The 26,441-nt window shown below is 40.2% G+C and overlaps 1 protein-coding gene across 1 annotated transcript in view; it reads right to left on the bottom strand.

The window, feature by feature from the left end:
• Positions 1-26,441, bottom strand: part of neb (nebulin) — a 59,407-nt gene that overhangs the window by 1,233 nt on the left and 31,733 nt on the right. The window contains exons 85-139 of the mRNA XM_085249711.1: positions 24,750-24,947; positions 24,409-24,513; positions 24,200-24,304; positions 24,004-24,108; positions 23,788-23,895; positions 23,584-23,697; positions 23,213-23,410; positions 22,782-22,886; positions 22,553-22,657; positions 22,321-22,428; positions 22,093-22,200; positions 21,890-21,997; positions 21,659-21,763; positions 21,463-21,567; positions 21,271-21,369; positions 21,069-21,173; positions 20,831-20,935; positions 20,629-20,733; positions 20,319-20,423; positions 19,946-20,050; positions 19,733-19,837; positions 19,496-19,600; positions 19,274-19,378; positions 18,150-18,254; positions 16,939-17,040; positions 16,713-16,820; positions 16,512-16,616; positions 16,307-16,411; positions 16,111-16,215; positions 15,880-15,984; positions 15,657-15,767; positions 15,438-15,548; positions 15,198-15,299; positions 14,923-15,027; positions 14,300-14,389; positions 13,086-13,199; positions 12,686-12,790; positions 12,075-12,179; positions 11,283-11,387; positions 10,474-10,584; positions 9,665-9,775; positions 8,752-8,865; positions 7,963-8,067; positions 7,765-7,869; positions 5,394-5,498; positions 4,887-4,979; positions 3,907-3,999; positions 3,290-3,382; positions 2,869-2,961; positions 2,474-2,566; positions 1,768-1,860; positions 1,180-1,287; positions 653-839; positions 398-490; positions 50-190 (exon numbers count right to left, since the gene is read on the bottom strand). Coding sequence (XP_085105837.1) covers positions 50-190; positions 398-490; positions 653-839; positions 1,180-1,287; positions 1,768-1,860; positions 2,474-2,566; positions 2,869-2,961; positions 3,290-3,382; positions 3,907-3,999; positions 4,887-4,979; positions 5,394-5,498; positions 7,765-7,869; positions 7,963-8,067; positions 8,752-8,865; positions 9,665-9,775; positions 10,474-10,584; positions 11,283-11,387; positions 12,075-12,179; positions 12,686-12,790; positions 13,086-13,199; positions 14,300-14,389; positions 14,923-15,027; positions 15,198-15,299; positions 15,438-15,548; positions 15,657-15,767; positions 15,880-15,984; positions 16,111-16,215; positions 16,307-16,411; positions 16,512-16,616; positions 16,713-16,820; positions 16,939-17,040; positions 18,150-18,254; positions 19,274-19,378; positions 19,496-19,600; positions 19,733-19,837; positions 19,946-20,050; positions 20,319-20,423; positions 20,629-20,733; positions 20,831-20,935; positions 21,069-21,173; positions 21,271-21,369; positions 21,463-21,567; positions 21,659-21,763; positions 21,890-21,997; positions 22,093-22,200; positions 22,321-22,428; positions 22,553-22,657; positions 22,782-22,886; positions 23,213-23,410; positions 23,584-23,697; positions 23,788-23,895; positions 24,004-24,108; positions 24,200-24,304; positions 24,409-24,513; positions 24,750-24,947 — 6,037 coding nt within the window. The remainder of the gene's footprint in view (positions 1-49; positions 191-397; positions 491-652; positions 840-1,179; positions 1,288-1,767; positions 1,861-2,473; positions 2,567-2,868; positions 2,962-3,289; positions 3,383-3,906; positions 4,000-4,886; positions 4,980-5,393; positions 5,499-7,764; positions 7,870-7,962; positions 8,068-8,751; positions 8,866-9,664; positions 9,776-10,473; positions 10,585-11,282; positions 11,388-12,074; positions 12,180-12,685; positions 12,791-13,085; positions 13,200-14,299; positions 14,390-14,922; positions 15,028-15,197; positions 15,300-15,437; positions 15,549-15,656; positions 15,768-15,879; positions 15,985-16,110; positions 16,216-16,306; positions 16,412-16,511; positions 16,617-16,712; positions 16,821-16,938; positions 17,041-18,149; positions 18,255-19,273; positions 19,379-19,495; positions 19,601-19,732; positions 19,838-19,945; positions 20,051-20,318; positions 20,424-20,628; positions 20,734-20,830; positions 20,936-21,068; positions 21,174-21,270; positions 21,370-21,462; positions 21,568-21,658; positions 21,764-21,889; positions 21,998-22,092; positions 22,201-22,320; positions 22,429-22,552; positions 22,658-22,781; positions 22,887-23,212; positions 23,411-23,583; positions 23,698-23,787; positions 23,896-24,003; positions 24,109-24,199; positions 24,305-24,408; positions 24,514-24,749; positions 24,948-26,441) is intronic.

The following is a 26,441-nucleotide window of genomic DNA, read 5'->3' as shown; positions in this document are numbered from 1 at the left end:
TTCTTCACTCTCAAGTGTATTTGTTGCTGTTTAGTCTGATGAGGGTTACCAATAGAGGAGGTCATGAAGCCATTGCTGTAGAGGGACATGTGGTGGTCAGCATCCTGGGACACCTCAGACTTCTCATCAGCCACGCCGCTCAAAGCGCTGGTGGAGCGGGAGTGCTCCTTGCTGCGACGCTGAGCTTGTACTGTCAGAACAGCATTAAGACATTATTTCAAATGCGTATTATTTATTTAACTATCAGTGACACACCTGCTTCACACACGAGAAGCAATACATAATCCTTTGCCAGTCACTTAGCTTCCCTGACATTTAATGATAACTTTGAATAAATCCATCGGGAGCATAACTAAAGCTTTGGCTCTCTGAATCGATCCTCTAGAATTTCAATCACCTGACATCATGTGCAGACTCCTGGACTGGATGTTGTCCTCAGCGGGGTCGTAGTCAAACACAGAGCCGGGGTTTGTGCGCCACACACGCAGATCTGAGGAGATGAATAGATCAGCCGATAACAGTCCGTATTACAGTTTTGCTTCAGGTATGTCTCTCCAGAATGTAATTTTGAGGTATTTTGTCTTTCAGTTTTATTTATTTTTTGCTAACAAGCTAACAACTCCTAAAGCTTAGTGCTTGCTGTTGTCGTTACCAGTGATGGTCTCCTGGTCGTGCTCTATGGCACGTCTCCTCTCCATCTCCACCACGCGCCTCTGGATGCCACGGTAGCTGATGTCGCTGAAGTCCTGCGTGTTCTTCTTCACACGCTCTGTCACAATATCAGTGGTGGTGGGAGTGAAGCTGCCCTTGCTCTTCTCAAAGTCCTCGTGGTATCTCACCTGAAGTGCACAAATACAGTAAGTGAAGCTGCAGGGCGGATGGACCAAACTGGCATCGATGCCAGCCTCCACTTTAACTACTTAAAATACTAAAATGTGTTGTCTGTCTTTTTTCTCTATACCAAACCCATTATTTCTCCATTATTGAATCAATTCTAATTTTAGTTTGTCTTTGTGTAGCAACATTGTTTAAGACTGGCGACCAGATTCTTGTTTTGAATCATTTTGAGATGATGAGGTGTCAAAGAGTACTGAAGCCTTACTCTTCAAGTAGTCAAGTAACAACGAAAGCACTTTTCCACTTAGAACAGAAATTAATCAAACAAGCACAAAAACTTACCCCAGAAATGATACGCTGAGTCTCCCTGACGCGCCTCATCTCAGGTGTGTCCAGAACAAAGGCGGCTTTGCCCTGGACCTGCTTGCGGAAGCTGTCAGAGTACAGAACCTAGAAATGACAGATCAAAAGTAGTAAGGATCTAAAATATTTCACACTCCCAAACCATCATTCAATAGCTGTTAGCATCCACAGCACAAGAGGTGTGGTCAGAGAGACTTAATGCCAAGAGGACACAGGCAGCTGCTGGGATGAGCTATGGCACTACTGGGATGAATTAGCAGGGAGACTTTTATTAAGTGGGCGAATTATTAAAAGGAAATAAAGTTATTTTCCAATCTTCAGTGGGAGACCGAAAGGAATAAGATCAAGTGGGAAAACAGCAGGAGAGATTAGCAGTGATGATGTGCACAGGCACACCACAGCTGGAGGTATTAAACATATTTTAAAAAAAAGAGAGAGAGTGCAGTCAGGTGAATTAATACGATTAACAAGAGCCAGGGGGACACATCAGAGTTAGAGAAGGGTTAAAAAGAGGTAGGAGTAGAACATTTCTTCAGCAGAACATGTTCTACAGGTTCTGAAAGGTACCGAGCTAATGTTTTCTTGGTTCCTTTTCACCCGCTCCATCTCTGGAGTAAACACCACAGGCGTTCCCTTGGCTGAACTGTCTTTATACAACACCTACAGGGCAGAAGCACAGCACCCCGAGGGGCCAATCAGAAACTCAAACATACAGACCACGCACACCTATAGGACTGCTTTCATTGACAAGGAGGAGTTTTCTGGAAATATCTGAGATTGATTAAACTCAGAGAGGTCATTTCTTTAGTTGGTGGCATTTTTTTGGTATATTATTTTGGTATATTTAAGCAGCGTCTGAGAAATTGGTCCTATAGAGTGATCCATCCTGGTAGCTCCTGCTGAGCAGCCAGGATCTCTGCTGTACGTGGAGACAAACATCCCTAATGCTTTAGCAGGAGATTTAGCTGTGAAGTGGAAATTAAGAGCAGCACACAGCAGCTTAATGTGAAGAAAGATGAGCTGCAGGTTAGAAGATAGTAGACTCACAGACCAAAAAGGAAGATTTTATTCAGTTTAGGGGACTGATGATTGAGGATTAAAATAATAAAGAGAAAAAGGCAAGGGTGTAAATTAGATGGATGGGCAGTCTGGGCCCTGGATGGAGCTTGATGAGATGAGCAAGAGATGATGAGGAAGGGGGAAGTGTATGATAGGCATTATTATAGGACTCTACTGTTCACAGTTAGGAGCAAACGTGGTACGGTTCCACTACCGAGCTGATGTGCTTCTGGGTTTCTTTGACTCGCTTCACTTCAGGGAGATCCGGTATAGCTGTTCCTCGACCCAGAGAGTCCTTGTATTTTATCTAACCAAATAAAATTTGGGGATTCGTGCAGAGAAAGTACAAAAAAAAGTAAGTAACAGATCAATAACAGAAAAACACGCAGACAAAAAGCCACAAGCGGCACCAAAAATCACAGCAGAGACAGAACATGAAATTAAACACACATCGTTCCCTAAAAAATAAAGAAGCAGGTTTATGTTAGACACACACAACAACTACTGGGAAGATCTACTGGAGGCTAAGGAGAATTGTTATGGCACTGTTTGAGGTGGAGGGATGAACGGATGCAAATCGGAGACTAGGGGTTCACTGCAGTGGAGTACCGTGCTAATATTTTGCTGATTGCGTTTAACTCTCTCCATTTCTGGCGTCTCTGATATTGATGTGCCTCCTCCCACGCCTTCTTTGTATTGATGCTTTGAATAAAACAGCACAAAAAAGTCAATTATTGTTGTAACACACTCAAAAGATGATTAGTTTTCAATTTAGGAGGGAAGGAAGGAATTTCAAAAAATTAAAAAAGACAGAAAAATTCCAAAGCGGAGTAATAAGGAAAAGGGAGGGTATTTTTGTCTCGTAAAAGGAAATGACGTATGGAACATGGTTAGGATGTAGGAGGGGAAAACCAGCGCTAAATACAGGAAAGGTAAAGTTTTCTAGATAAGTAAGATGAGATCAGAGGGCGTTTGGGGGGAGTTATTATAAGGAAGTCATATTAGGGTCACTGCAGTCTTTTTCCTCTACCAGGCTGATATTCTTCTGGGTTTCTCGGACCCGCTTCACCTCAGGCAGATCTGGTATGGCTGTGCCTTGACCCACAGAGTCCTTGTACTGTATCTGCCCATTGCACAAGTTACACAGGTGCAAAATCAGACGGTGACAAACAAAAGCACAGTTTGTACTGTAGACACATACACAGGCAGCTATTCATAAAAACAACATGAACACCTGAAATGAGAGGATACTGATTTCCAGACATATTTATGTATATTTAAAGGGACTAATGTAAAAATATGCAGGTTGTTTTCAGCGTGAGTGATGTTTAGTTTAGTTTATTACTTCAGGGTTCACATGAAATTAACAATGAGTTATTACGCAAGCTCTAAAAGTCCCCTGTGGATGATAAACTGTGAATTATTTTACAGTGGAAACAAGAAAAGTCCTCTAATGAGTTATAAAAATGAAATATTAGCACGAGGACAGATATCTGTAAAAAGAAAGTTGAATGTAAAATCATTATTTGAAGAGATTAGATGTGATGGCAGGTCTGGTTTTATTCTTTGATGCTAGAGGAGGAGGAAATATGGAGGGAGGAGTGGATGAGGAGTAATGAGGTAGGGCAGGGTCACTCTGTTGAGTACCGTGCTGACGTTGCGCTGGTTGCGTTTAACCCTCTCCATCTCAGGGGTCTCGGGCAAAGCTGTTCCTCCTCCCAAATCCTCTTTGTACTTAATCTTACACGGACGAGGAATCAAAGCATAAACGAGTGGTTAGCCTCACCGAGCGCTAATTTACTTATCTTGCACCTTTGGGAGTACACGTCAACAAAAGCACACAGAATGAGACAAACATCTATACAAACATTTAACAAAGAACGCACACATTTCAGGTGTTGACTTCAGAACAACTGAAATGAAAAGGTTACTGATCATATCGGTTTTCAGACGCAGGTGCATGTGGGTGATGCTTAGTTTAGTTTATCACTTCAAGGTTCAGATGAAATTAATTATGAGTCTGTTAAGTCCTCACAGTCCCCTGTGGGTGATAAGATTCTAATTATTTCACAGTGGAAACACCATCTGTTTACACTATATCACCAAAAGTATGTGGATACACAAATAATACAACCGTGTTTTGTTGAGACTGCATTTTAAAAGCATGGACATTCATGTGTTGCATTTACTGTTGTGTTTGCAGGGATTTGCTCCACATCAGCCACAAGACTCTTAATAAGTTCAAACGCTGAGCCTGCATGATGAGGTCTGGGTTCTGTCAGGGTCCAAATATAAAAGGCTTTTTTTCATGTACCCAAGTCTGTTAAGTCCTGTAAAATGAACAAATGTGAACTAACAGCCCCAAACAAAGGCACAATAAAGTCTCCACATACTTTTGGTCATCTAGTTCTTAGCATCTAGGGATTCTTTCTGGGCTCCAAAAAAAAATTAGAATGAAAAACAGGTTTCTGCAAAAAACAAAAACAGTTGAATATATAATTATTATTTGGAGAGATTAGATGTGATGGCAGGTCTGGTTTTATTCTTTGATGCTAGAGGAGGAGGAAATATGGAGGGAGGAGTGGCTGAGGAGTAATGAGGTAGGGCAGGGTCACTCTGTTGAGTACCGTGCTGACGTTGCGCTGGTTGCGTTTAACCCTCTCCATCTCAGGGGTCTCGGGCAAAGCTGTTCCTCCTCCCAAATCCTCTTTGTACTTAATCTTACACGGACGAGGAATCAAAGCATAAACGAGTGGTTAGCCTCACCGAGCGCTAATTTACTTATCTTGCACCTTTGGGAGCACACGTCAACAAAAGCACACAGAATGAGACAAACATCTATACAAACATTTAAAAAATAAAGCACACGCATTTTGCCTGATTACAACACTTTGAGCAAAGCGTTTCACACCACAACGTCTGCACTAAGAGTTTTAAGTAAAGGTTAAAGTATAGAACCAAGGGTTAAGAGTTAGTTACACAAATTAAAAACTGCTTGTTTTGCAAAGTTAAAAAAAATAAAATAATTTGCTCTAAATAAAGAAGGGCTGCATATCAAGGTTTGTTAAAAAATGTGGAACGCCAAAAAATGTGATATTAGAAAAAGTTAAGAAAAAATATTACGGAGTAGATACCAAGCTGAAATTCTTTGTATTCTCTTTAACACGCAGCATTTCAGGAGTGTCCTTTACAGTAGACACTTTGCCCTTTATGTTTTTAAGGTCAGCCTGGTATTGAAGCTACAAGGAGAAAAACAAAAGTGCAGTTAAGATGTTTCACAATGAAAAAGAGGTCAAGTCTTCACGTATATCCCTGATTAAGGCACAAAACTAACTGGAGTAGAACATTAAAACAGTACATACAAACAGAGGCGCCTCCAGAATTTTTTCATAGGGGTGGCCATGTGGGGGCCACAACTAAAAAAATGGGGTAGCACAGCAAAAACAGAATTTCCCGTTTTATTATGCAGTTGTGAAATATACAGTGGGGCAAAAAAGTATTTAGTCAGCCACCGATTGTGCAAGTTCCCCCACTTAAAATGATGACAGAGGTCAGTAATTTGCACCAGAGGTACACTTCAACTGTGAGAGACAGAATGTGAAAAAAAATCCATGAATTCACATGGTAGGATTTGTAAAGAATTTATTCGTAAATCACGGTGGAAAATAAGTATTTGGTCACCTCAAACAAGGAAAATCTCTGGCTCTCACAGACCTGTAACGTCTTCTGTAAGAAGCTTTTCTGTCCCCCACTCGTTACCTGTATGAATGGCACCTGTTTGAACTCATCATCTGTATAAAAGACACCTGTCCACAGCCTCAAACAGTCAGACTCCAAACTCCGCCATGGCCAAGACCAAAGAGCTTTCGAAGGACACCAGGAAAAGTATTGTAGACCTGCACCAGACTGGGAAGAGTGAATCTACAATAGGCAAGCAGCTTGGTGTGAAAAAATCAACTGTGGGAGCAATCATCAGAAAATGGAAGACATACAAGACCACTGATAATCTCCCTCGATCTGGGGCTCCACGCAAGATCTCATCCCGTGGGGTCAAAATGATCATGAGAACGGTGAGCAAAGATCCCAGAACCACACGGGGGGACCTGGTGAATGACCTGCAGAGAGCTGGGACCAAAGTAACAAAGGTCACCATCAGTAACACACTACAACGGCAGGGAATCAAATCCCGCAGTGCCAGACGTGTTCCGCTGCTGAAGCCAGTGCATGTCCAGGCCCGTCTGAAGTTTGCCAGAGAGCACATGGATGATACAGCAGAGGATTGGGAGAATGTCATGTGGTCAGATGAAACCAAAGTAGAACTTTTTGGTATAAACTCAACTCGTCGTGTTTGGAGGAAGAAGAATACTGAGTTGCATCCCAAGAACACCATACCTACTGTGAAGCATGGGGGTGGAAACATCATGCTATGGGGCTGTTTTTCTGCCAAGGGGACAGGACGACTGATCTGTGTTAAGGACCGAATGAATGGGGCCATGTATCGTGAGATTTTGAGCCAAAACCTCCTTCCATCAGTGAGAACTTTGAAGATGAAACGAGGCTGGGTCTTCCAACATGACAATGATCCAAAACACACCGCCCGGGCAACAAAGGAGTGGCTCCGTAAGAAGCATTTGAAAGTCCTGGAGTGGCCTAGCCAGTCTCCAGACCTCAACCCCATAGAAAATCTGTGGCGGGAGTTGAAAGTCCGTGTTGCTCGGCGACAGCCCCAAAACATCACTGCTCTCGAGAAGATCTGCATGGAGGAATGGGCCAAAATACCAGCTACTGTGTGTGCAAACCTGGTAAAGACCTATAGTAAACGTTTGACCTCTGTTATTGCCAACAAAGGTTATGTTACAAAGTATTGAGTTGTATTTTTGTTATTGACCAAATACTTATTTTCCACCCTGATTTACAAATAAATTCTTTACAAATCCTACCATGTGGATTCATGGATTTTTTTTTTTCAAATTCTGTCTCTCACAGTTGAAGTGTACCTCTGGTGCAAATTACTGACCTCTGTCATCATTTTAGGTGGGGGAACTTGCACAATCGGTGGCTGACTAAATACTTTTTTGCCCCACTGTAGGTTACTTGAAAAATATGGCAAATAACATAGAAGGAAAAGAATAATTATGCCTAGCTTAGGTCTCTGTGAAAACCAAATAATATTATGAAATCCATAATAATCTGTTTTAAACAGGATTAAAAGAGTAAATATATGGTGTCTTCCTCTCTTTTGTGCCCATGTTTATTAGAATTATTGCCAACATTGGACAATCTTGCTGGGTGGGGGCATTCGGTGGGGGGGCAGCAAATTTTGAAGTGTGGCTAGTGGCCCCCTGTGGCCCCCCTTGGTGGCGCCCCTGCAAACATATAAAGTACTGGAAATATAATTTTACAGCAGCTATAAAGACGCACATAGAGACACAAGATGCTGAAAGAACCTCAGTCAGGACGTGCTGACCTGTCCGGACGCGGCGTAACTCCTCGTGTGTTACTTACAGTGCTGAAGTTCTTTTGGTTCTCGCGGACTCGCTGCATCTCTGGAGTATCCAGGACTGGTACATAGTGAGACATGGTCTTCTCAGCCTCCTCTTTGTATTTTTTCTGTTTGGATGATAATACAATTTGTGATTTTTTTTATATATGCTAATGATTTATCCTGATGAGAGTGGTGGCTGGGTCAGTTCAGTAACCTACCTGGCTGACGATGTTCTTCATCTGCTGAGCATGGATGATGTCAGGGGTATCGATGACAGTTGTGTAGCTGGCTCTGTCCATCTCAGCGGTCTGCTTGTACTTAGACTGGAAAAGAAAAACAGCCAGTCAGCACTGATCATAAATGCAGCGGAAAATATTAACAGATATTCCTTTTAACACCGGATGTGTGCTCATAGTTTCACCAAACGTTAGTTTTATTTATTGTACCATTCTAGCCTAGTTCTTGTCTTCTGAGTTTTTGATGCCTGTTTTTATGTTCGTGAATACAAATTGACCTGAGCTGTCATTTTGTATTTACTCAAGTTCTTTCTTTGACTTTGTTATTTGTGTTTACTTCCTTCACTGTTCCCTTGTATCTGTGTGCTGTCTCTATAATTAGCATTTGTCTTTTAGTTAGTTCCCATTTTCCTCAAAGCTTGATTTTTCTTTGTGCATTATGTAAGTTTACTTCCAATGTTGTCATTGTGCTGACTTTTTTCACCCGTGTCTCATTCCCCACATGTCTCCCCTTCCCTAATCAGCCTCAGCCTAGTGTGAAGAAATAGCCCTCTCATCAGCCCAGTCTTACTCTGTCTAGTCTAAATGTTCGACTTTTGTTACTCTTGGAATCTTTTCAGTCCAAATTAACCTGCAATCACTCTGATTTTTTTTGTCTTTTACATAAATAATTAATTCATAATACCTTCATTTCATATCAGGGGCCTGCAGCTCACATTCTGGAAATCACTGCTCCAAGAAAGCGATGCAAAAAACATTTAAGATTCAGACCTGACTGAGGATCTCCGTGGCATTCCTGGCTCTCATAAAGTCTGGGGTGTCTGTAGCCAAAGCCAGCATTCCCTTGCCCTTGATCTCCTGCTCCAGAGACTTTTTGTACTCTCTCTGTAAACACCAAAAGTTAAAATTTTTACACATGATAATGTTACTGTAAAAAAAAACACAAAACGGGGTTTCTACTCATTCATACTGAAGAGGGCTGCAAAACCAGAAATCATGAGGGGTCAGAGAATAGAGAAAGTTAGCAGAATCTACGTAACGGATGTGGTAACAAGACTGAGTGTGAAGCTTGAGACAGAACTGAAAATAAAACAACAGCAGTCAGCAGTTAGAGACATGACATAAAATAGACTATTTCTACTTCTTCAGTTTGTTCATTAAGTCATCATACATCTATCTTGCAATCTACAAATCAACCTCAAATGCACTCAGAGTATATCTTTTCAAAAACAACACTACCGACAACAACAAAACAATTAAGAGATCTGCAAGCACCGGGATCACTTATGAAAAAAGATAAAGTCATTAAAATTCTATAAAAATTCAACATTGCATGTTTGACTTGAAAAACAAGAGAAGAGAAGATATGCTTTGGGTACAACTGAGGCTGATTTTTGTAGGATTCATAATACACAAATAAATATGAGTACAAGTGAAAATCATGGCAAAATTAAATAGGGTGCAGATGAAGGTTAGGTTATGGTCATGAAACACAAAATACAATGATGGGAAATTAGTGACATAAGAAAGCAGGGACAAGAGGACGAGTGAACCCAACAGTCTCACTTTTAGTGCAATGGTGAAGCTTAGTTAAGAGGGGATAGGATTCATGAAGAGCGAGATTGTTGGAAGTCATTCGGATGAGAGCGTGATGTTGTTCGCATCACCTCTCGGTCAGTCGTACCTCACACAGGATTTGAGTGGCATTTCTTGCTCTCAAAAGCTCCGGAGTTTCCTCCAGTACAGTTAGACCTTTACCCTTCACCCCCTCCTCTAGATCCTTCCTGTACTCTTTCTACAGGATGGAAGAAGAACAGAGAGACTGCAGAGAAGGGCACACAGGCAGGCCAGGCCAAAGCACACAGACAGACAAACGATACAGTCGGCAAGTTCTGCTGCTTGCCTTTAAAAAGCTCAAAGTCACCAAGTCTTTCCAAGTTACGCAGAGACACATTCACTGCTTTTATGTATTATCATTACAATCGGTGATATTGTTACAGAGAAAACTGGAGACGTTGGTGATTTTGGCAGGATTCTAATGAAAAAACAAGTTGAAACACATTTAATCAGAAAGAGCAGAAACAAAATCTTCATTAAAACAACAAGGAAATCAACAAGATGGGAATTCACATCAGCATTTCACCCTGTTGTTTCACACAAATGATTACATGCATGCAGTCTTGTCACATAAAGTTGGTGGTAAGCTACTACTTGGTGAAGGACTGTAAAATGAAGATCTATTCAATATCAGTTGAGTACTTTACTGCTAGGAAGACACATGATGGCTGGAGGATGGGTAGGTCATTATTATTCTGTAGACAATCATGCAAAAGTTAATAATAAACTAATAATACTGCAAAAGACAAACTGGGAAGGGCTAAAAAAAGTGGTGAAAAGAAAAAGAGACCGATTGTGATGTTGTCTTAGTACGATTATGAAGCTTGGGTGAGGTAAATAGGAGACACCATCAGATGTAAGTTGTCCTTTAGTTACCTCACTGGCTATTTTGGTGGCGTGTCTGACATGAATCATGGCAGGGGTGACCTCCAAGCCTGAGAGGTTCTTTCCCCTCATGTACTCTTCAAAGTCCTTCCTATAGTCTTTCTATTGGTCACAGAGATAACACAAGGGACAGACAGAGCTCAGATAACCACATGCAAGCAGTGCTGGTTCACAATGCAGCTCCCTTCATTCTTGTTTGCACCATTCTGCTCATGATAGCACCCATAACTGTATATCTGATGTCTGTAAATGTGTCTGAGTGCATGTGTGGAGGTGTAAGAGGTGTTTGTTGTGAAAAAGGAACTACACTAGGATATCGTATTGTAATTAAAATCTATAAAGCAGGCTCCAGGAAAGAGGCCAAACACATACTTTACTTTGACATCTTCACAGGAAAATAACCTGTCATAGCATTAAGTGAACAATACAGAAGTTTCCGGGTGAGTTTCCTTTCAGCGCATTTTACACTGCCACAGTATTACAATAGGACGACTGTAAAGAGCTACTGATGTGAATTTTCTGCAATTTAAAACATTTTGTGACTATAAAATTACTGAATTGCAGTTTTGGTGTAATAAAGTTACTAAAGGCATTGTAAAATGTTTTTCCATACTTTAGAATCATTCTGTAAGCATAACATAAACAATGGCTTTGCATCCAACTAGCAACAAGAGGCAACACAATACAAGTTAATATAGCGCTTAAGGAGGCACTAAAGATTTTAAGAGAGGTCTGCAATGGGAAAACGTACTGCATCTGTGCGTACTTCATTGGCAGAGGTTAACAGAAGGCTTATTTACCTGACTCTGCATGTGCTGAGCCTCCTTAGCAGTCACATATGTGGGTGTCTCAAAGTCCAGCATAGGTTTGCCCTTCTCCTTCTCATACTTCTCCTTGTATTTCACCTGTAACGACCCACACAAACATACTCAACTGTCTGCAAAGGAAAGACACACTGTGGGGATATCACATGGTTTCCGTTCATTTCTGTACGCTGGGAAAATCAAACAGAAAAGCTGTAAGGTGTATCCATCCAGTAAGATTCAAGACAAGTTAAATTACTGTAATTAATGTAAATGAGAACAGAAAAGAAAAGCTTGCACGGCTCTTCACTGCGACTGATTATGCAATCAAGGTATTTAACAGTGACTTGATATGAGAAATGACTCCCTGGAAAGAAAACTATAATACCAAATATGCTATATCATAAACAATTACAAAATGAGTATTTTTTGTTTTTATTTTATTTTTTATTTTCTTAAAATATCAATTTTAACAGCATTTTTAAAACACCCCATTAAAATTGTTACAGTATAATAAACATAGAAAGTATTATCAATTCAGTTCAATTCAATTTTATTTATATAGCGCCAAATCACAGCAACAGTCGCCTCAAGGCGCTTTATACTGTAAGGTAGACCCTAAAAATATACATACAGAGAAAAACCCAACAACAAACCCAACAATCAACCTGTGAGCAAGCACTTTGGCGACAGTGGGAAGGAAAACTGTCTGACACAGTTGAAACCCACAATAGTGTTTTTTTTACTGTGTCGAGTGCTCGTTGCCCCACGGGAGTATGAACCACTTACGTTACTTTGAAGTTCAGAAGCCTCCTTGTGATGGAGCTGTTCGGGTGTGTCGGGAATCATGTGGTAGTGACCCTTACTCTCCTCAAATTTCTTCTTGTAGCAGTACTATGGGGGATTCCCAGTAAAGTAAGGCAGCTCAGTACAGCGAATCATTACTTATAGAAAGAAACATAATAGCATTTAAACATAAGGGTTTTTAAAGTTATGTTAAAATAATTGTCAATCTACAAAAGGCAGGAAGAGGAAGTCGGTGTTAAGTGAACATTAATAAAAGACTAGTTTTGTTTGAACTACGGGGGGGAAAAAAGTCACTGAAAAGGTTAAGAAGTAGAGGTTATAGAGGGTGATAGTATTCGGGGTCAAAGGTCAAAAGTGAGATGGGTAAAGATCACTACCAGATGAGGTCAGAGAATGATGGATGTCTTTTATGATGGAGCTTAGTGCATAAATCCATGAGATGGTCAGCAGTTTGCTACATTTTGCCGATTGTTACTGTGAGGTGATGGAAACAGAGTTCAGCACACTGTGCAACGAAACCAAACTCGCTCGCTGCAGCTTCCTGTTTGGGAATGTGAGAGGGTTAAAGGTTAATAGTCACACAGGTAGCTTACGTCGCTGGACAGCTTGCTGGTGCTCGTGATGTGCTTCATGGACAGGGACTCGGCCATGTCGGTCACAGGTTTGTGGATCTTCTTCAGGTCACCCTTGTACTTCACCTGTGTGTTATATTGACAGCAGTCACATTAATTAGACACTATGGTAATATATAATGGGCGATATTTGTTTGAAATGGTGAATTTCACAGAAATGTAAAGAATTACTAGGATACATTTAGTTTGTCTCTGTTCTAGTAACAACACCAGGATGCCAAAATCAGATATTGCTTTACTCCCATAGATAAACCAATCAGACAAACTATACAAAAGTATAACAACTGTGGAAAAAATGAATGATTTTTTTGGCCTATGATAAAAACGGTGTGAAGTGATGATAAGATACGCGAGCACCCACCTCACTGGCCAGCACACTGGCTTCCTTGAGAGTCTTGTAAATCTTACTTTCCTTCAGGTCATATTGAGGTTTCTTTCCTTTCATCTCCTTATCAAACTTCTCCTTGTACTTCACCTGTTCATTAGCGTAGGATATGTGTACAAGTTAGTTTATGTATTGACTGAGAGGAAACCAACATCAGCCGACGTCTCCATCATAGTAAAAAACAACTGAAGGACAACAGTTTTTGGATTTGATTAGTGACTCAGATTCCTCGCAGATAGTTTTATAAAAGCTTTGCACAGGCTCTGCGCCACATTTTAAGTATTTAATTTGTTTTTTCTTTCATAAATATGTTGAGCAGTAATGAAAAGTGTGTAATAGATTGGTTGCAAATGTAAAACTGATTCTGATGCATTTATTAACTTTAAAGTTGATCAAACTGATCAGACAAGATGCTTTGTACTGTAAACATAAGCAAATAAAGCATCCTGTAATTCACATAAACACAAACATGAACTTCATATATAATAAAATATATATGGAAAAGGTAAGGCGGTGTGGTTGTGGACGCAGGTCAGGTGTGGTTTGGCTCCACAGGTCAAACCACTTTAGAGTGAAGGCAGAACACAGGAACACGTTTGAAAAGGTGTGCTATAAAAACATGTGTATATCTAACAGGAATTGTGGCTAACTTTTCACTACTGTAACCGTATTCCAAACTTTTAGGAGGGCCTACACCACCCCTTAGGATTGCGATGAAAATGGAGCACAGCACGGTGAACTACTGGACATACACATGTTTTTAAGAACAATTCAAGTTCATTTTTAGAAAAGCCTTTTGTCACATTCAGAAACAAACAGACATGGAGACTTAAAGGGAAATAATGGGAAAAATCTGAAAAGACAGTTTAAATAAACACATAGTATTAGCGCCAGGCAGCTAATGCAGTAACGCTGTTCTCTATGCTTAGCAATGAGGCACATCTTGTAATGGAAATATAAAAAAAGCAGAGGGTGGACACTGCAAAGAAAAGAAAGAGCAAATCAAATAGGAACTTTGTAAGATTTGATTTGTGAATCAATATTTTCTCAAAAGTTCCAGATGTTTATCTTAAAGGCTCAGTGAACCCTGTATTCAGCCAGTCTGTGGGTCAGCAGGAAGGGGGACAGAGAGACAGAGAGGACAGACAAGCAGCAGCAGTCCGTCAGTTTTAGGGCATAAACCTCCTTACATCACTAGTCACCGCACTCATTTTCTTAATGTGGCGCATCAGGGGGGTATCATAGGAAGCTGCTCCATGGAGGGAGGGCTTATCCTCCACCTACAAAGCGCAGTGAGATGGAGGGATGAGAACACACAGACTAGGATGTTATGGAAGTAGACAGAAGAGGAAAGAGATTAAGGTTGAGAAGAAGAGTTATAGTATTGAAGGATGGAGGAAGAGGAGGACAGGTATAAGGATGGTGGTGGGACATGTACAATGGTATGGTTAAACATCTATATCTACTTTCATGGAGTAACATGGATTATAATGCAGGATGGCAGAGGAAGCGCAGTGGAAGAGCTGCTAGTTGTATCATTAGGCCAACACGACTGCTGCTAAGCATCTACCACAGCACTACTAGTCTACCACAGCACTACTAGTCATTAGCTTGTGGAAGCTGATCTGACAGTTAAAATCCAGGCAGCTGATCTTTCCAACTGGCTGCCACCTAAATAAATAATTAAATGAATGAATAAATTAATAAACAAGGGAAGCCTTTTCTATGAGATGACAATCGTTGCGACCCAGTGGCAAAGGAACCCGACTGTCCAGGGCTGGATGAGACAGGTGAGCAAATTCATTTAGTGTACCTGGCTTGTCAGCTTGGACACCTCAGTTGCCAAAGCGATATCTGGGCGGTGGGCTAGAGAGCCTCCACGGCTGGCCTCTTCACGTGCTTTCTCACGGTAGCCAATCTGATGGGCACAAGACCCGACAAGAGTCAGTTGATCATGTAGAAACTACAGTACAGGGATGGGTACTATAGGGATGCTCCTTTTTTCTCTTCTTTTGTCTTGAGTTGAGCCTTTAAACACATTTACATGTACTGAGCTGGTGAGTCAGTATCAGTGTACTTCATGGTTACCTGACTGATGAGTTTAGCAGCCTGGGTAGCCTTCTTTATGTCAGGACGGTCGACTACAGTAGTGTAGTGCAGGCTGGCTTTGGCATCTTTCTTGTAGGCCACCTGTCCAGTTGAACAAAATTGGAAATGCAATATAGTAAACCTGACTTCCACATCCACAGACAACTATGAAAAGCTGAAAAAATTACCCCCAAGTCCAACTACCCCAACTGTTTTAGCCCATTTGTGGAAATGACTCACATTGCTCTGATTTTTGGCCACGTCCATGGCATGCTGAACATCAGGCGGCACAATCATGTGGTTATATATGGACTTGCCCTTTTCCTTCTCAAACTTTTCTTTGTACACTTTCTAAAAAGATAGAACAGCACATCAAGCCCAGCTGCAAACAAACAGTCCAGGGTTACACGCTGGCTGAGCTCATTTTGTGAAACGCATGTAATAGTAAGACAGTCATACCCCGCTGACAAGTTTGTTGACTGTCCTGCTGTGGGCAGTATCACGAGTGTCGGACAGGGTGGTGAATGAGCCGGACTGCATTTCCTTCTTACTGGCCTCCTTGTATTTGCTCTGATGAACAATAAAATAAAGAATAAAAACATTTAAAAACTCATAAGTTTTACCTAAGGGTATACTATATATACCCTATAGTACAGTTAATTTTTTGCTGAACAGTTCTTACCTCTGAGGCCAGAACACGCACAGCCTTGGCATGGAGAATTTGAGGAGTGTCCAGGACAGGCATGTAGTGTCCCTTTTCCTTCTCATACTTCTGTTTATATTTCACCTGGGATGGGCAAAAGAAAAAAGAAGCAGTTTAGGACATTAAACATCACATTCTTAAGCATCACTATCTGGCCTTTAGTAGTTTTAACTAAATATGGTGTCTCTAATAAAGAATGGGGAAACTTACCTCACTGGCCATTTCAGCATTCTTCATGCACAGTAAGGTTAACTTGTCATCGACCACAGGTATCACGCAGCCCTTCATGATCTCTTTGTCGTACTTGTACTCAACCTGTTGGTAAAATATGGCGGTGAAAAAAAGAGAGCAACAGTGCTGCATGTTGCTAAAATGACACACATTAAAATAAGAGGTCCCAACTCACATCGCTCTGCTGCAAGGAGTTCTTGGCAGCATTGACAAAGTCGGGCCTGTCCGCTGTCCAGATCCACTGGTTCTTGGTTGCTTCATACTTCTTCTTGTAGTCAAGCTAGAAATATAGCAAAATAAAACAGAATCAAAAACTGGATGTTAGCACAAATTTGGGTTTAAAAATGTCATTTGAAAATTCTGGCACTCGAGATGCTCACATTGGTGATGTTCTTGTAGGCCTCCTTAGCGGCACGGATCTCGTGAGCTTCGGGGTCAATGTTGATGTGGGCCTTGCTCTTTTCATACACCTCTTTGTACTTCAGCTGCAAGACACATAAAATATACAAAAGTACATTTTGTATTTTGGTTTCCTGTGCCAGTGTATGAAAGAATATTTTAAAAGTGCAGTGCAGACTTACATTGCTGGTGATCTCCTTGACCTTCTTCATGTGTTGTTGGTGTGGAGTGTCATAAGGTAAGGTGTAAGCCTTTGCCTTGGTCTTGTTATACTCCATCTTGTAGATGATCTAAGCAGATGTAGATAGTAACAGGTGAAATTTAAACACAAAAAAACCCACTGCTTCTTCACAAGTTCTTGTAAAAATCTAAACATAATAATAAAAACCTTGCAAACCCAACACTTACATCACTGATCTTCTTGCTGCGTTTGTGGGCCTCATACTCAGGAGTCTCCAGAACAGAGGTGAACTTGTCCTTGGCACGTTCATACTGCTCTCTATACTTCCACTGATAGAACAAGGATAATGTGAAAACAAAAGAAAGTTAGCATCATGCAATGAAATTGCTGCTGTATTAATTTGCTTGTCTTTATGAATTTTTTTGTTGTTGTTGTCTTTATGAATATAACAAGCAACTTCTAAAGTGGTAGAAAAACTGTCCAAGAAAACATCGAAAAAGTCTTGCAGACACTATACATATACAACCCTACTGCAGATTTTAAAAAAAGTCCTATTTCAGCTTCTTAAGAGTCAGTTGAGATGATAGCGCTAATTTTAAAACATCGCTAGCGTTATAGCATATTATAGCTAATTTTAAGGAAAAATTAATTACTTTTTTTTTTCTTGGATAGCTTTTAAACACTATCGGAGCAAGTTGGCTAGCATGTAGTTATAATTAAATCAATATGCAACATCGACTGAGTGAAACAAAGCAATGGAAAAGCTTATAGGCATGCTCGATGAGAGACGTGCACGTGCACAGAGGGATGCATTATTCATGTGACAATAAACACAGTTAAATGCCTTACCACCATCATGAAAGTCTGCAGTGCCCACATGGTTTAAGATGTTGTATGTATGTATGTATATATATATATATATATGTATATATATATATATATGTATATATATATATATATATATATATATATATATATATATTTGATTTATATATATATAGTTTAACATAAGAGAAGACTCTGTGATTGCTATTTTGGTCAAAACTAACAAATCCCAGGAGAAGCTATAATGTACTAAATTTTACTGCATTTCTGACTTTAGATACCAAATTGCTCAAAGGCAGTTGGGCAAACAGTGTTAAAGCTTCGGTAATGAATTGCCCATGAAGAAAAGCAAATGAGCGATGGAGGGATTAGAGCATGGAAGAAGGATGGACTATGTGGGAGTTAAAGCCACTTTTAAATGGAATGACTGGATGGAAAGATTTTCTGCAGGATGGGGATTTTATGTGATAAGACCTTGTCCACAAACAGCAGGGAGGAACAAAGTCACCTCCATCTATGACTTGAGTCTTATGATATATAACACATGGTCTATTTTGTGCCTGTTTGTGGACAGAGATCAAAGTTATCATGCTTCCCTTCTCTCTTTGTTTACCTTACTGCCCATAGTGGTCTGGTAAAGGGCTGTGAGGATGTCAGGGCGGAGTAGCTCATTGCAGCCACCCTTTAGTAGATCCTTTGCTCTGGATTTATACATTTTCTGTCCACATACACAATGACATACACACACACACACACACACACACACACACACACACACACACACACACACACACAGCATGCCATAGTTGAGGACACAAAAGGAAAACAGCAGTAACATGGGGGAGGACTGAAGAAGAACTCCGGATCCAAGTGTGACGATGGTGCTGTCTGTCCTTATCTGTGCCCTCAGAGTGACAGGGATGATCATCTACAGCGAGTGTGAGACGATCGGCTCAGTGGATTGAATTGTTACTGTGCTAGTGATTAAACTGTCATTTCTGATGGAGCAGATGAAGGACAACACTGCATAACACTCAGCATTCCAGCTGCTGTTTGAGTGGCAGTTCAACAGCAACCTGTGTGGGACAAAATGAAGAAACTGATACAAAAGGGAAAGAATTTTTTTTGAGTTGGGAGCTCTATAAATGCCATGCGATGTCCACCATCAGCAGTCCTGCTGACAACCTCATGCACCGGTGTCAGGGCTCTTCGGGGACCAGACCGGAGGTGGCAGGCCGGTGGTACAACGTGACCAGGGCGTTTACCTGGCTCATCTTCCTGTTCTCCCTGGCCAGTTGATATCTAGGATCATCTGTAGTTATGGTGAACTTATCCTTGGTCTTCTCATAGTCTGCTCTGTAAGCCCTCTGCTCAAAGTGTCAGAAGGTAGTTAAAAAGGAGTCCCCAGAGAACAAAATGTTTCATCTCGCGTCATGTGGATGAAACATTTTAAGAATTTAAGGAAGGTAAAAACTGACTGATGTAAAGAACAAAGGGAAACATTTTAAACACTTGACTTTAAGGGTAAACACAAAAACAGTCAGTGATAAACAGTGTAGGCAATTATAAAATACTACAGTGAATTCCTGTTTTTTTTTTACCTCCACGCTGAGAGTCCAATAGAGAAGCACAGAAAAATAGAAATGTGGTTAACTGTTTCATTTGATTTACAAATGCGTTAACAAACTAAATCCAATTTTTATTTATTGCTGGAGGTTAAAGAATGACGGGACTCACATCGTTTATGAGAACGGAGGCTTGCTTGACGGCTTGGAAGAATGGAGTGTCGCTGGTATACTTGAAGTTGCCTCTGTTCTTCTCAAAGGAGGCTTTGTACAGTCTCTGCAGACAAACAATACAACTTTTATTAAGAAAATACAGAAACTATACCTCGATACTGCAAATCATAAACAGGTGCCATATAAATAAAAATGAAGCTTAATGTCACTGATGCTTTACCTCACTGTAGAGCGTCTTGTTCCTCTCAGCCTGCACCAGCTCAGGTGTGTCCCATACAAAGCAGCCAATACCCTTCAGCCAATCCAGGTCCTCCTTATACTTGACCTAAAAAAACACATAAAATGAGATTAAATTAAATTGAAATGTTGTGTAGTGTCTCAGTGCTCATTGTACTGAATACTCTTTAATGAACTGTAAACATTTTACCACACGGTGAATAAAGTCACGAGTACTCACGTCACTAACGTTACCGCTGACAATCTTGCTGAAGAAGAGTTCGGGACGATCGGGGATGGACTTCCAGGTCCCCAGAGAGCTAATATACTTCTCTCTGTATTTAACCTGATAAGAGAGGAAAAAAACAGTAGATGGAGATGCAAAAGCTCAAAACATGTACATTTATAAAGACATTTATCGTTAACAATGAGCCAGATCATTTCAACTGCCGACCTCGCTAATGTCATCAGTGACCCTGCGATGGTAAGTGATGTCCAGAGCATCCTTGACTGTGTGGTAGTGTCCCTTGGAAAGCTCAAAGGTTTCTTTGTAGCGCAGCTGAAGAAACGAAGGAGAAAACGTGTCATATACATTCATCAAACACACATAATGTGATTTATAGCATCTACAAAAGGGTAAAATCAGATAAACAGATAAAGAATATTTATATTTTGACATGGGATAAAATTCACTATTAGTTAATGAAATCTCTTAAATTTGACCGTTTTCAGTGGAAAAATTATTAACAAACAGTCTGACTCCTATAATTCCTGAATGCATAACAGTTTCAAACTAAATCACAAGTTTCCTAAATGAGCAAACTCACATCACTGGACTGCAGGTAGGACTTCTTGGCACGGATCAGGAGAGGTGTGTCAGCAATGGCAGTGTACCGGTGTTTCATCTTCTCATACTGTTCTTTGTATTTGTTCTAAGGGAAGAAACGATTGAGACAACACCTTAGAAATTGGCTTCAGAGGAGACTGCAATTGCTGTAATTTCAATTATTTTGGCAAAGTATAAGAGTATATAGAAAGCAGCTACAGTAAATAGTGTAAACAAAATAAAATACAAACAATTTTAGGTTGAGGTTTCAGTGACAGCGGCATTAAATGAGAACGAAGGATCAGACTTACATCACTGTAGAACACTTTCATTTTTCTAGCATGGCCCATATTTGGAGTATTGATTTCTGGAGTGAAATGAGCTCTTTGTTTGGTAGCCAGATCTACGTACTGGTACTGTAGCAGAAGGGAAAAAATATGGATTAGATTATCAGGAAAGACACACACATACATATAATAGATTCAGTTATTCATGCTGTTTATTTGAGCTTGCCTGGTTAACCAGCTGCTGGGCCCACTTGACTCTCTGAATGTCCACAGAGTCTGCAGTTGTGGTGACTTTGGCCATGTCCTCCTTGCTCTGAGCTTTGTAGATCAGCTGGAAAGAAACAGAGCGAATGTCAAAACGTGTGGCTTTTGTTTTTTAGAATATACTGCAAGCTCATTTTTGTTTGGAAAGCAGATCACATGAAGCTATAATACGATGAAGCACATTTAGGAAACCAACTCACGTTGCTCATGTGCGTCTTCAGCTCAGTCACACGCTTATACTCAGGCGTGTCCAGGACCACAGAGAATTTAGCAAGGTTCTTCTTAGCCTCCACTGGATAGCTCACCTATAAGAGAGAAAAAATAGTTTATATGAATGATGCAGATGCCTGAATATGCATTGGAAAGGAAAAATAGGAATCCATTCTATCCAAAAAGACGTACCCTGAATTTGGTGACGTCGCGGACACGGACCATCTCTGGGGTGTTATACAAGAAGCAGCCAATGCCTCTCAGCCACATCAGGTCCTCTTTGTATTTCAGCTAAAAACACAAAACAATTTAAAAAATTATTTTAAAAAACATCTTCAAACTCCACCTTGTAGAGGTTTTGTTTTAATTTTATTCTTTACATACGTCGCTGGTGATCTCATTGACGTGGTGGTAGTGCATGAGCTCAGGCGTTATGGGCAACGATATCAGCTGGCCTCTGCTGTTGTAGTATTTCTCTTTGTAGCACAACTAGGGTAAGAAGGGAACAAAAAAAGTCCATCTTACAGCATGAATTTTTAAAAAAAAGGACATGAATGTTGTAATCTGTGGGTGCCCGTACGTCACTGAGGTGCTCCTGGTTCATCTTGACTTGTTTAATATCAGGAGTGTCATAGGTTGTGTGGATCTTGTCCTTTTGCTTGTGGTAAGTCTCACGATACAGACGCTGGAGGAGCAAGAAACACATGCACAGCACTGTTTTATGCAGCATTTAACATCCATCACAAGGAAATGAAATATTAATCTAAAACAGTGGGTCTGGCTTAAGTATAACAGCTGTGTGTCATCTTACTTCATTGATGATCTTGTTAGCCTTCCTTGCAGTGACAAAGTTGACACCCTCTGGGTGAAGAGTGTAGCCTTTAGCCTTCACCATCTCATAGGCCTCCTTGTATTTCACCTGCAAGGATAAAAACAAAAGTGTGTCATTCAGAGACGTCAAATTACCGTAAAAATAAAAAAGTTCTGATCTGCCCAAGCGTGTGTTTGACTTACATTGCTGGAGACAACAGTGTTCAACTTGACCTGCTTGATGAGGGGGGTGTCATGAGGCAGTGAATAACCGGTTGGCATGAAGCTCTTGTTAGCTTCTTTGTACCAGTTCTAAGAGAAGTCAACACACATGATGAGAGATGTTGTTAAAAATTTTAAATATTGATACTATACAATATATGATAATAATTGTTAAACAATCACACTGAATATGAAGGAACGTTATCTTACATCACTCTGGATGTAGTTGGCCAGACGGGCTCTTTCTGTTTCAATGGTAACAGCAGGAGCGGTGTTGGTGCCCTTGATATTGGCGTTGTAATCATAGCGGTAGTGCAGCTGGGAAAACAAATGGAAAAAAAAGATGAGATTTGCGATCTTACTTCTTTTCGTTTGTAATGTACAAAGAGAGTGTTAACAAACTACTGAGCTAGCATGAATCTAAGACAATAAAATCCCTTACGTCACTCAGGTTCTGAGCGTTCTGCTTGGCGGTCTCGTACACTGGAGTCTCCGTCACCACTGAATATTCTTTGAAAGCATCTTTGCCTTTGGCTCTGTACTTGTTCTAGAATCAAAAATGAAGCATAGCAATCATTTGTTAGGACAAAATCCTTATAAAGGAGATGAACTAAAGTTAGAAACTTAAAACAATGAAGAGGATGGAGAATGAGTGTGTTGCTTGGGCTAACCTCACTCTGAAGATTATCAGCGTTCTTGACACGGAGGATCTCTGGCGTGTCCCAGGCATAGCAACCAATACCTTTGAGCCAGTTCAGATCATCCTTGTAGAAGATCTGGGGAGAGGTAAAATGTTGTGGCTGAAATTAGTTTCAGTGCATAGGATTCAAGAATGTAGCTATTTGATTTCTTTTACATACAATAAGGCAACAAAACATCCTGACCTTTCATATTTTTTAAGAAATAAACAAAAAAGGAATAGAAAAAAACTCAGTGTGGTTTAACTGATTTTCAATATTCTCACAAAAATGAAAAACAAAAACAAATAAAATAAGAAAAAATATAAAATGTAAACATATAGGATCATAGCACAGAGAATGATAGAGCTGACAAAATAAGCAATAACAAGCACAGAATATCAAAGCTGAGGACTGCTACTTACGTCGCTGAGCTGTTCATTGACTTTGCGTGCCTGCACGTACACCTGCATGTCAGGCATGCAAATCCACTGGTGCAGATACTTGCGGTAGTTGATCTCGCTGACGGCATTCTGGGTACTACGGGCAGACAGGATATCCAACATGTCTGGGGGGATGTGGTTCTTGGCCTTGGTTTTCTCATAGTTCTCCTTGTACAGACGCTGCAATGATGGAAAAACAGATGGTTCTTTCAGTTGTCATATGCACAATAAAATCTACACAGGGATGCATGTTTTTGTAATATAGAGCTAATCAAACAACACAGCCGCTCTATTGCTCATCAAGAGAAATGTCAATATGTGGAAGGTGTAAGGGCAAAACAAATGGAGCTTACATCTAGGACGAGTTTTCCAGCTTTGACGCAACGAGCAGTTCCAGGATCGTCCTCCAGTGACTTGGGCAGGCTGTAGAGAGATTTGAACTTCTCGTAGTCCTCCTTGTACTTCACCTGAACGGGAGAGAGGATTCATATTGCCTTGTAAAGATCAGAAATTGAACATCATCATAACAATAATATGAAATAAAAATTGAAACGTACATTGCTGAGAATAATCTTCTGCTGTTTAGCGTGCTGCAAGGCGTTTGCGTCATGTGGAATCTGGTAACTCTTCGCTTTGATTTTGTCCCAGGTAGAAGTGTAGTTTTTCTGTTGATAGAAAAAGCCAGAACGTCACCATAAACATGTCATTTACAGATATCTATCACTTCTTATCAGTGACAGGAGGACAGACATTTTTACTGGATCTCCACTTACGTTGCTGAAAATGTATTTGAAGTTTTGGCATCTGACGTAATCGTGGGTATCCAGAACCGTGGTGTAGATGTGCTTCTCCTTTTGATAAGCCTCTCTGTAGTTGAGCTGTCAGTGATGAATGTTTCATTAATCCACTCAGTATGAGTTCAAAACTGAAACACTAATTTTGTAGTTTTTAAAAGTGCAGCTCACTCACCTCACTGGCCCAGGTGTGGCCCAGGACAGCAGTCACATAAGACGGGGTGTCTGTCACAATGGAGTAATTGTTGAACTCCTTCTTGGCGTTCTCTCTGTATTTAAGCTATACGGGAGCATATTATATAAGTACATTATCAAACACAAATAGAAAAAATCCAAATCCCCATAAACACACACACAATTCAGGAATCACATGTTTTTACTCACATCACTTTGCAGGTCATAGGACTTCTTGGCACGAAGAATCTCTGGTGTGTCCCAAACGTAGCAACCAATACCCTTCATCCAGTTCAGGTCATCCTTATAGAACACCTATCAAATGACAATAAACCCAGACAACATTATATATTTGCTTGCAGATAGAAACATCTATTAATGTGGGACGTGTAATAACATTTCTGGCGTTTATATAAATACAAAGATAAAAGATTTTGTATAATGTCTAGATAATGCTTCATGTAATACTTCATGTAATACAAGTTTGTACGGGATCTCGCACAACAATCAGGCACAACCAGGCGGCAGACGTGCACAGAAGAAGGACCTACATCACTGAGGATTTCGTTGGTCTTGCGGGCACGGATGGCGTCCTCCTGTTCAGGGTGGCAAGTCCACTGGTGCAGGTAGGTGCGGTAAAGAACATCACTCAGCATGTCCTGGCACCGCTTAGCTACCTGGTTAGCGATGATGTCGGATGGGATGTGGATTTTGGTTTTGGTTTGATTGTAGTCCTTCTGGTAGACCCTCTGTTTAGACACACACGATAGAAACTTACTGATTAGCGATGCAAAAGAGATTAATTTGAAATAAAGTTTACACGTATTAAAAAATAAGTTCAATCCACAAGGGTAACTAAAACACTTTGATAAACAAATAAACGGTCAGAATACATATCTATTGACCTTAGGATGAGTTAGAAACAATAATAATTAATTACCAATTTACACAACCGCCCCCTTCTCTATTCTTATATGCAGTCTATGATCTCAAAAATAAAATTAATACATTGAGACTTATTGATTCTATATACTTGTAATACACATATAGTGGCATCTAACATATTTTATTAATCACCATGTTTTTCTTTCAGCTACTCCCTTTAGGTATCGTCACAGCGGATCATCTGACTCCATCTTACCTTGTCCCCAGTATCCTCCTCTGTCACACCGACTTACTGCATGTCCTCCCTCACTACAACATGAACCTCCTCTGAGGTCTTCCTCTTTTCCTCCTGCTCGGCAGCTCCATCATATGTACTGTCCCTTATCGGCACGTAGCCAAACCATCTCAGCCTTGCCTCTCTAATTCGACACCAAACTACTCGACTAGAGCTGTTCTTCTAATATACTCATTTTTTTTCCATCTATCCATCAGCGTCACCATTCTCCAAATCCTACATCACAGCAGGCCTCACTGCTGTCTTGGAAACCTTCCCTTTCAGTCTTGCTGCTATCCTTCTGTCTAATGTGTTTTATTACCTCTGCTGAGGAGGTTATGTTTCAGACATATAGCACAACTTGTGACTGACTGACTGACTGACTGACTGACTGACAGACAGACAGACAGACAGACAGACAGACAGACAGACAGACAGACAGACAGACAGACAGACAGACAGACAGACAGACAGACAGATAGATAGATAGATAGATAGATAGATAGATAGATAGATAGATAGATAGATAGATAGATAGATAGAATTTTATTTCGGACATGCAAATATAATTGAAATAACAAGAGAAAAAACAACTTAAAAATCATCAAGTTTTCATGTATTTTTGTAGAAGCTCTTTTATTTTAAAACTTTGCATAAAAATTCTGCTGCCTTTGTTTGTATTGTCAACATTTAGGAAATTATACTGTTGTATCTGGATTCTGAATATTACATTAAAATTTGTATCCAGTTATCACGTCACATTTGAGCTCTGACCTCACTTTTACATTTCACATCTGCCTTTCTTGCAGGTGGGCCCCAAAATGTGTTATATCTTTTAATGATATAATATGTATTATATAGTACTATGAGTAGCATAGTATTATATAATAACTTCATATTGTTCCTACATAATGTTTATACAGTCAAAACATCAACATCTGTCATGCTCCCTTTATTTGTATTTTACTGCACTACAAAGTTCTCATAGTATATTTAAAAACAACAAAGAAAACCAAATTATTAGATACAAAACACAACATTGTTTCCTTAACAGTAAATACTGTCCAGAGAGTGAGCTGCCTCT

Source organism: Mchenga conophoros, linkage group LG16 (genome assembly GCF_057382185.1).
Source record: "Mchenga conophoros isolate Kocher_MC1m ecotype Shallow Benthic linkage group LG16, M_conophoros_male_GT1.1, whole genome shotgun sequence".
Lineage (NCBI taxonomy): Eukaryota > Metazoa > Chordata > Actinopteri > Cichliformes > Cichlidae > Mchenga > Mchenga conophoros.
This window is presented reverse-complemented; position numbering and strand designations above follow the sequence as displayed.